The 10,935-nt window shown below is 42.0% G+C and overlaps 1 protein-coding gene across 1 annotated transcript; it reads right to left on the minus strand.

Moving 5' to 3' along the window:
• Nucleotides 1–743: 743 nt before the first annotated feature.
• On the minus strand, nucleotides 744–5,989 carry LOC121284715 (gamma-crystallin S-1-like). The gene is made up of 3 exons (XM_041200269.1): nucleotides 5,882–5,989; nucleotides 3,047–3,328; nucleotides 744–1,019 (listed from the first exon to the last, which is right to left on the minus strand). Exons 1-3 carry the CDS (start codon nucleotides 5,987–5,989, stop codon nucleotides 744–746), a joined length of 666 nt encoding a protein of 221 aa, XP_041056203.1.
• Between the last annotated feature and the right edge of the window lie 4,946 nt (nucleotides 5,990–10,935).

Raw genomic sequence — 10,935 nt, forward strand, 5'->3', positions numbered from 1 at the left:
CAGAGTTAAACAGATTTTTGATAGACAAGGAAGTCAAGGCAGACAGCAGAGGAGTTGAAATCGCCACCAGATCAGCCATAATCTTATTGAATGGTGGAGCAGGTTCCAATGGCTGAATGTATTACCCCTGCTCCTAAGTCCAATGTTCCTGTCTTCCTGTTTGTTCCAATCCAGACATTTTCAATCACGTTGTTGCTTGTGGGAACTTGCTGTGCACAAATTGTCTACTGTGTTTCCAACATTACAACAGTTACTATACTACGAAAAATACTTCATTTGATGTGAAGCTCATTGAGCCATTTGGTAGCTGTGGAAGGCACGATATAAATGCAAATGTTTCTTTCCTTGGAAGTGGAAGAATCTACAGGGTTGCTGTGCAATGATGCTGAAGTAGAAATATTTGGCTGGCACAGAAAGTGGATTTGCATTATCATGAAATTGGTTTACCTAATAAACAATGTCATGGACACAATTTGTGTGGAATTCTCAACTTTAATTCAATATGAGACAGTATCAATAATGGGAAACTTTCTCATATATGCCCCAAATTTGCCTTTTATCATCCTGGACATGTCTCTGAAGCTATTGTCTCAGGTATTTTTTACCCATCCCATTCAATATCATAAAAAGATTCCCTTCCAATCCAAATACAAATCATTTGAGAGAAACAGCAGTAAAGTTCTGTATATTTATTCTGATGACACATATGTCAGAAAAACAAAACCATATTTGTCAAGAATAATCTAGAAATCTCTCATGCGCCTGAAAGATCCGATAGTTGAGCTGTACCCACCCCAGTCACCGTATCTCCTGTATTCACCGGGTCTCATGAAGTACTGTCGGCCTCTGTAGTTGGGATGTTCATAGAAGATCCAGTAACCGTCCATCACTTGGCAGGAGTGAATGTCACGGTTACAGAAACGATCGTAGGTAGATGGACAGTCATCCATGAATTCCATCATCTGTCCTCCAAAGTCAGGTCTCTCATAAATCCTCATTCTGTAGTTTCCACCTCGGTACTGTAAGAGAAATAAAACCATATTTATGATGATAGCATTAACTATACATCTGAAATTATTTATAAAATTGGAGCTGGTGGATTAGAAGGGACTATGTGAAGGATGATCTCACTAACAATAAGAGTAATGCTGAGACAATTTAATAACACGAACAGGACTTTTGGATTATATTCTCACCTGATGAACAGTGTGCAAAGTTTGTGGAATTTTGCACAAGTCAAATGGTATACGAACATAAGAAATAGGAGCAGAAGTAGACGAGTCGACCCCTAGAACCCACTCCGCCATTCATGGCTGATCTGTTTGTGTTTCAAGTTGTATGTTCCCATCTACCCCAGATAAACTTCGATTACCTTGCCTAACAAGAATCTGTCTGCTTTTGCCTTAAAAATATTCAGCGACCCCAATTCCACTGTTTTCTATATTGGCCACACCAAATGTATAAAAGTTTATCTTTCTTCTTCAGATTAATATTCTCCTGTCCCTCTATGTGGGTGATACGCGAATGCAATTCTACAATATGTGACTACCTCGATTGCCTGAGCTATGTGTGGTATCAGTACATTATGAGTTATAACAGCTTTCTGATGAATATTAATGCATTGTGCAAGTGGATAGCTTCACAGGTAAGCGAGTGATGGAATGGGATCAATTCACTCATCAATGTCTGTGATGGTCTGAAATATATTAACTTATTCATCTGTTTTTATGGGGAATAGGAGGAGTTAATGAGGGCAATGTAACCAAGGGAATAAAATGATCAGAAGAGTTTGGGTGCAGCAATATGCATTTTTCAGGGGCTCATGTCGTTACCCTGATGTCACTTTTATGTATCTTTGATGCAATATGAAGTGGGACTGAGAGTCTCTATGCTGCACTCGCTGAAATCGAGTTAGCTGATATTTCATTACAAAACTAGCCTTATATTGTAACAAAACAGGTTAGAACAAGAAAATAGTCCACCATGTAACATTAATAATTTACATCAATGAGTCCTATCTAAAAGCTTCTCAGTCTAAAACGACATTCTAAACCCACAATTCAATAACATCCACTTCTGATCAGATGAATGTGTGTTTAATATGAACAAGTCTAGTTGGTGTTGTGCAGAATATTTGAATCGATCCACTTAGTCAATGTGTTAAAATTATTATCAAAAATAGAAAATATTCTGTTGATGCATTTATGGGGAAGCTAGGTAAGCAGGTCGGTAAAATTAATACCAGGATATGCTGATCGTATTTGACATAGAGAGATGGGAGTATATTTGTATGGAACATGAACCCAACTACATTGACTGAATAGATTGTTGGGCTGAATGCCTTGTTTCTGTCCTATAAGTTCTATGTAAATATTTTATCCAGTCATTGTCAAAGTCTCTAATTGATAGGATTTACGACGCAGAAGCTCATCTCGTCCCATTTCTTTCCCAGACTTGGAGGCAGACACATGTCAACATAAGGGCCAAAATGAATCAGCAGCAACAGCACTTATTAACATTTGATGCACAAACACCGTCTGCGGGCAGTTTGTACATTTGAAGGGCACAGGAGTGGATCAGAGTGGGTACTGGAGATGGCAGGTGGTATGGTGTGGTTGGAGAGGTTGTGATCAGAATGAATGTGGAGTGAGTCAAGCACTTCTACTCTCTTTAGGCAAAGAGGAAGGCTTTTTGGAAAAATAATTTCTTGGCGTTTTCTGTTGCCATGTAAGAATCCATGGCAATCAAACTTCTCTGAGGGCACCTAAAACAAGATCTTAGGCCCCTCTTTTGCATTTTCAGTAACCTAACCCCTGTTTTAGATGGCCATCAGCAATGCCTGAAAAATTACTTGACCTGGTTTCAAGGACCAACGAGTTCCAAGTTTTACCAATGCACATTTATACCCTTAAGAACTCAGCTGTATATCTTTAATGTTGCAAATGTCAAGCATGAAAACAGGATAACAATTCCAAACTTAGCTACTTTGCTGAATGAACATTTGCCAGATCTCGATTTGAGTAGAATGTGCAAACAGACAACTTACATATGGGTAGGAGCGACATGAGCCGATGCTGTCATTGAATCCCATCCAGCGCTGGTAGTCAGGATATTCTCCCCTGCTCAGAACATACTGGTATCCCGTGTAATTTGGTCTCTCATACACCACCCACCAGTCATCCTCAACACGGATGGAGTTACAGCGGCTGAAGTAAGGGGACAGGTCAGCACTGTCACTACTGCACTCATAGTGCCGTCCCTGGAAGTTTCTGTCCTCGTAAAAGATGATCTGTGGAAAGAGACAAGATGAATTAATAAACTTGAAAATCTGGAGACAGTAATCAAGAACTCTAGCATCCTGTACAAATCAGACTTGTTCTTGCCTTTCCCATTTTGAGCTCACAATTAGATGAGTAACTGATCTAACGTGGCAATGCCCTCTACTCTGTGGTATATATATGCTGTACAAAATGACCACTCCACTCCGTACTCTTGTTATTCAAATGATTTGGTGCTGAACGTCAGCAAAAAGAGAACAAAAGACATCACTTGACATGTTGCTGGACATGTCACTGATTCTTTTCACTTTGCTTTCACCTCATTTTATTTGACGCGTGAAAACAAAGAGGGAGGCCTGAATTTCATGTTTGGCGTGCGCACCAATTCAGCAGAAACGGAAGCATATGTGGAATCTGCTCCTGGCCACAGTCTCATTGCAAATGCAATTTCCTTGCTGGATGGCCAATTAATCTGCCCAGCCTGGGAGGAGGTGGCAGCTGTGGTCAGCAGGACGATGTTTTATGGTGCACACGGGTGCAGTGCCGCAAAATGTTCTACGGCCTACTGCACCGTGGTGGTGCACAGTTCAGGGGCATTATATGTATAGCTTCCAATTCTTCTGATCAGACTCTACCTCCACGTCTTTGCCATAGAGAAACGCATTCAGAAACGCGTCTTCTGAATTATTCGGAAGAGCCGGATGGGGGCCGGAGCCTGTCTGCGCCACATCCAATGGCAACCAGGTGAGGGCTTTAAAACCAGCAAAGGCAGCTCCCAGGTGGGAGGGCAAGTTGGGTGGGCACTCGGCCCCACTTACTCGGAAGAGTGCCTCGTGGTCCTCGTGGAAGAGGTGGGTATCAAATGGGATTTTCGTGCTCTGGGATGGCAGGAGGAGGCCACCGCACTAAACAAAAAAAGCCTGGGAGGAGGTGGCAGCTGCGGTCAGCAGGACGATGTTTTATGGTGCACACGGGTGCAGTGCCGCAAAATGTTCTACGGCCTACTGCACCGTGGTGGTGCACAGTTCAGGGGTATTATATGTATAGCTTCCAATTCTTCTGATCAGACTCTACCTCCACGTCTTTGCCATAGACAAACTGGTGTAAGCATTCCAGCCTAAACACAATTGCTACCATTTTATTCTCTATTTGGGCATTCCGCTGCTAAGCGCTCTCTTCAGACTAGTCAAAGCTTCCTGGTGACTATGTTCCTAGTGCCGTTCCACTTTATATCGTAGCGGATCTCTGAGAGGTACTAAAAACAAAAAACTGCAGATGCTGGAAGTCGAAAACAAAAACAGAATTACCTGGAAAAACTCAGCAGGTCTGGCAACATCGGCGCAGAAGAACAGAGTTGATGTCATGAGGACTCGAAACGTCAAATCTTTTCTTCTTCACCGATGCTGCCAGACCTGCTGAGCTTTTCCAGGTAATGGTTTTTGCTCTGAGAGGTACTGTCAGGACTGACATGTTTGTAATGAATTTCCCAAGATAGGTCACCATTGCCAAAAACCTCTCCAAGTCTTTTTACATTCTGGGGGTGGCATGTTCATGACTGCTTCAATTTTATTTGGGTCCAGCTTCAGTCCCTCCCTCGTTAGCACATGTCCTAAGTACTTGATTTCATGAAGACCTATTTTGCACTATTCCTCCTTCAACTTGAGACTCCTTTCTCTAGCTCTGCCCAGCACCTGCCTCAGTCTGTGGTTGTGTTCTTCTCGTGAGGCTCCCCAGACCAGAACATCGTCAATGTAGTTTTCCACATTTCTCTAACCCTTCAAACAGCTGCTTCACTGTTCTGTGGAACACCCCAGAGTTGAATTAATACCAAAAGTTAAGCATAAAAACCTGTATCTTCCATATGGTGGGTTGAAGGTACAGAGATAGGAGCTGCGTTCATCCAGCTTGGCCTGGCAGAAGCCTGAACTCGCATCCAAGACTGAATTGTAATTAGCCTTGGTTAGCTTACACTATTCTACTGTGGGCAGCTGGTTTTGCCCTCTTTGCAGTGCCTGGTTTAGGTCTCAGAGATCCAGACAGACGCACAGATTCCCATCTGATTTTTCTATAATTACAACTGGATTGATCCATTTTGTCTGTTCTTCAATTTTCTTGATGATGTGAAGTTCATCCAATCTATCCAATTCTGCTTTCAGTCGGTCTCTCAGCATTACTGGTACTTTCCTGAGCGGGTGTACTTTGGATGTCACAGTTTCGTCAATCTTGATGGTGTGTTCTCCTTTTAGGCAACCAATGGCCTGGAACACATCTTTACACTCTCTCAGGATGTCATCAGTGGTGACAGTCATTATTCTTTTGATTAGCTTCAGATTTTCACAAGCTTTGATTCCAAGAATGGGTTTTGCATCAGTTTTCACTGCTATGAATGGAAATGCTTTAGACTGTTTTTTGTAGTTCACTTTAAGTGTGCACTTGCCTGCTACTGCAATTTTTTCACCTGTATAAGTAGACAGCTTCACTTTTGTTTTAGTTAGTTGTTTTTCTTTGCTTATCTTGCAAAACAGGCTTATGGGGATAACATTTGCTTGTGCACCTGTGTCAAGATTGAAATTCACCATCATGTTGGCAATTTATAAATCAACCTTCCATTCATCGTCTTTAGCATTTATTGTTACAGCACCAACCATAAGCTCAGTTTTAGTGTCTGTGTCACCATCTACAATCATGTGCACTTTCTTTAATTTACACATCTTAGTGAAGTGATTTAGTTTTTCACAGTTCTTACAATGCTCTCCGTAGTCTGGACAGCTACGTACTGGTCTGCATCAGCTGCATTTAAATGTTTTAATCACAGTTTTGTTCTTTATACATACAGTCTGTCTATTTGATCTTTCCCGGGGCTGATATTGTTTAACTTCATCTAACTGCTTGACCATGTGCAGCTTAACATCTTCTGTTATCTCTTTAATTTGGCATTTTGTTGTCTCTGCCACTCTGCAGATATTTATTGGTTTCTCCAGCGTGAGATCAACTTCTCTCAAAAGCCATTGTCTCAGAATGTCACTTGCGATCCTGCAAATTATTCTATCTTGGATGAGTGATTCTTCAAGCTCTCCAAATTTACACAACTTAGCTCATTTTCTCAGCCCAGTTACATACTGACTAGTGTTGTCCCTGCCTTTCATGCATGTAAAAAATCAGTATCTTTTATAAGTGATTTTTTTTTTAAGGCTGGAGTAGCCTTCAAATTTTCCCATTATTTCTTTTAAGTCATTTTGTTTCTCATCACTTTCAAACATAAATGTTTTATAAACTTCTAGGGCTGCTTCCCCTGCTAAATGAAGAAAGATGTCAGACTCTACCTGAGGCTCTTTTTTATTACTGCCCATCGCGGTGTGGTACAGCTCAAATTACTACCGGATCCTCCTCCAGGTTTTGGCGAGATTCCCCTCCAAACTGAGCTCTGTCAGTGGTTATAGAACCTCCATCGTTGTGTTTAGACTTCTTGTGACACCATGTATTGTTTTTTTTATTTCAACGATGCAAACAAATGGTCGACATTGCAGCTGAGCTGACTTTACTGATGACACATTTTCTTGGCTCCAGCATGTGCTATCTGACCTCCAAACCCCAGGTCAGGTAACCCCCTATCTAGTACAGAGTACCATGTAATGTCTAATACTGGAGTCCACTACCACAATCAGCTATTATCATGACATTGGTGAATGGTGCTTATTCACACTTGAGGTAGATGTCTAGTGGGTTCCACGGGATTGGTAACAGCACCAGTGATTTTCTTGAACCTAGACTTGTTTTACAGGGCACAATTTCTAAATTTGCAGATGACACAAAACTTGGAAATATTGTGAACTGTGAGCAGGATAGTGTTAAACTTAAAATGACCTTAGTCAGTGTAATGACTTGACAGAACAAACAGGTTTCAAGAAGCAGTTAAACTTTGGACGAGATTTTCAGGTCGTTGGGCGGGTGCAGTGGGCAGACCCAAGGGCGGCTGACAAACGGGTCACTGCCCGCGATCAGGTCCCAACCGTGACTTCATGCTAGCTGGCCAATTAATGGCCAACCAGCTCTAAACACGTGCTGAAAGGCCCAGTGCTGCTGGAGTGGGGGCAAGAAGAGGGCCAGCACTGAAGTCAGTGCGGGGAGGCGCACAATGAAAGTTCCCTAGAGGCAGAGAGCTGCCTCAGGGAGCTGAAGAACATTAAAGCCAAAAATAAACATTATGAAATTCTGAAAAAAAAATTCCATCCATAAGATTCATTCACCTAAATGTATTGATGAAAAAAATTCCACCCAAACATATTTTTTTAAATTAATTTCGGAAACCTCACCCCACCATTGGATGAGGTTTCCTCAAAAATCCAAATTCGCCCATCCACCAAAGGACAAGCAGTGAAATATCCAGGTCAATTACTACATTCATGTCATTAGTAGGCCTCTTAATTGTCGGTGGGCACACTGCCGACTATCGTGTGTGGCCGCCGACTGTAATATCGCATGAGTGCCTGATGACGCCAGGACGATCACACAACGTCATCGTGTGCTATTTTATGTCCGATCGGGTTGGGCACATGCCTGCCTGCCTATGGTATGTAAAATTCTGCCTTTTTTTACAAATAGCTTTTCAGGGCAACACGCTTGATCAGAACTCTGGTCATGAAGCCTCGCCCACCAGACTGCCTGCGCTTAGGGCTCATTGGTCAGATCCTTAACAGAACCTAATGTGACCGTAGATAGACAGCACGAGGGGGCTATACCCTCAGTCAGGCTGGTGGAATGGATGCTCCTGTGGCAGATGAAATGCAGAGAAGTATGAGGTGATCTGTAATGGTAGGCAGATGTGGAGAGACGATATAAAAAAGAGGCACAATATCATAGAGGGTACAGGAGTGGAGGCACCAGGGGGTTCAATTGGAGTATTGGGTCCAATTCTGGTCATCACACGTTAAGAAAGATGTGAAGGCATTAGAGTGGCTGCAGGAAAGATTCACAATCTTGATTCCAGGAATGAGGAACTTCAGCCATGTGTGTAGATTGGAGATTCTGTCACGTTCTCTTTGAAGAAGAGATGAAGAGGAGATTTGATAAATGGTGTCATGAGGGGTCTAGACAGAGCAGATGGAGAGAAACCATTGGCAGAAGGATTGAGAACTAAAGGACACAGATTTAAGGTGATTGGTAAAAGAAGCAGCAGCAACATGAGGAAAAGTTGTTTTACACTGTCAGTGTTTATGATCTGCAATGCCCTACATTGAGTGTGTAGTGAAAGTAGATTCAATTGAGAATTTCAAGAGAATTGGATAATTAAACGTAGTGAAAATGCAGGGGTGTGGGACTAGGTGAGTTGTCTTTGCAAAGTGCAGGCATGGAAAAGATGGGCTGAATAGTTTCTTTCCGTGCTGTAAATATTCTATGGTTCCATGAAATCATGCAGATTGATATCTGGTGTCCTAACACCTGTCATGCTGCCGTCATTCTCCGGCACTTTAGTGCGCCAGCTAATTTGAATCACCGCCCCAAATCCAAGAGTGGCTACTGGGCGACAAGTGCTATCTACTGATGACAAGGCTGATGATTCCAGTGTGCAACCCATGCACACCTGTACAGCATGCATAATGTGAAAGCCATGCTGCCACCTGGAATGTGACTGTGCATGCTGTTGATACGCTGAATCAATGCTTCTGCTCCTTGGCCTGCTCTTCATAAGCTCTGCAGTACTCATCAGAGCAGACCTCAAGGTTCATGGTGGCCTGCTGTGTGCTGCAAGAACTCAGCATCATGAAGGGACCGCACACATCATTCACTTTATGGTGGGCAACTGAGGAGTACAAGAAAGTGGAGAAGTAACAAGAAGAGGAATAAAGAGGAAGGAATGAGAGGGTTCCTTCAATCCACATGAAAAAGTGAGAGCATTTCAAAACGCAATTGGACATGTATTTGAAGGGGACTAATTGTGAGGGTTGTGAGAAAAAAGCTGTGGGACTAAATTGAACAACTCTTTCAGAGAGCTAGTGTGGGCACTAAGAGCCAAATTGCCTCTGCCTGTGATGTAAGATTCAACAATTCTAAGAGAAGTGGAAGTTATTTCCTTGTTATGGGTTAGTGTGATCCAATGGCTGCTGTCTTATTGCTTCCCACACAGCCATAGAAATGGCCACAAACACTAAAAATGTAATTGGTAACTTGAGATGTAACCGCTGCTGGTAGTTATCTCTTAAACAGAGATATTAGAACTCTAGCGTTGGCTCTCCTTCCAGCAGAAAAAGTCAAGGGGAGATTTTAATAAAGATGTCCAAAATCATGAAGCCTTTTGACAGAGTAAGTAAGGATAAACTGTTTCCAGTGGCAGGAGTGTTGAGTAACCAGGCAGCACAGATTTAAGGTAATTGGCAAAAGAACCAGAGGGGAAATAAGGAGAATGTATTTTTACACAGTAAATTGTCATGAACACACTACCTGAAAGGGTGGTGGAAGCAGATTCAATCATAACGTTCAAAAGGGAACTAGATAATTGCACCATGGCTCAGTTGTAACAGTCTTGCCTCTGAGTTGAAGGTTGTGAGCTTAAGTCCTGCTCCTGCACTTGAGCCCAACAATCCAGGCTGACACTACACTGCATTACTGAGGGAGTGCTGCATTGTTGGAGATGCCGTCTTTCACATGAGATCTTAAACCAAGGTCCTGTTTGCCCTCTAAAGCAGCGATTAACAATCCTACAACACTATTTTAAAGAAGAGCAGGAGAATTAATCCCAGTGCCCTGGCCAATATTTATCCCACAACCAATGTCACAAAAAAACCATTCAAGACTGAGGTGAAGAAAAATGTTTACTCAAAGGATCATTAGCATGCGGAGTTCTCTTCCCCAGAGAGCAGTGGAGGCTGAGTCATTACATTCATTCAAGGCAGCGTTAGACAGATTTTTGATAGTCAAGGGAGTCAAGGTTTATGGGGGCAGACAGCAGAGGAGTTGACACCGCCACCAAATCAGCCATAATCTTATTGAATGGTGGAGCAGGCTCCAATGGCTGAATATATTACCCCTGCTCCTAAGTCCAATGTTCCTGTCTTCCTGTTTGTTCCAATCCGTCATTTTCAATCACATTGTTGCTTAAGGGAGCTTGCTGTGCACAAATTGTCCACTGTGTTTTCAACATTACAACAGTTACTATACTACAAAAAATACTTCATTTGATGTGAAGCCCATTGAGCCATCTGGTAGCTGTGGAAGGCACTATATCAATGCAAGTGTTTCTTTCCTTGTAAATGGAAGAATTTATAGGGTTGTTGTGCAATGACCCTGAAGTAGAAATATTTGGCTGGCACAGAAAGTGAATTTGCATTATCATGAAATTGGTTTACCCAATGGACAATGTCATGGACACAATTTGTGTGGAATTCTCAACTTCAATTCCATAAAATGGAATATGAGACAGTATCTACAATGGGAAAACTTTCTCATATATGCCCCAAATTTGCCTTTTATTATCCTGGACATGTCGCTGAAGCTATTGTCTCAGGTATTTTTTACCCATCCCATTCAATATCTTACAACGATAGACAATTTCCCTTCCAAACAAATACAAGTCATTTGAGAGAAACAGCAGTAAAGTTCTGTATATTTATTCTGATGACACATATGTCAGAAAAACAAAACCATATTTGTCAAAAATAAT

The sequence above is a fragment of the Carcharodon carcharias genome, chromosome 12 (genome assembly GCF_017639515.1).
Source record: "Carcharodon carcharias isolate sCarCar2 chromosome 12, sCarCar2.pri, whole genome shotgun sequence".
Taxonomy (NCBI): Eukaryota; Metazoa; Chordata; class Chondrichthyes; order Lamniformes; family Lamnidae; genus Carcharodon; species Carcharodon carcharias.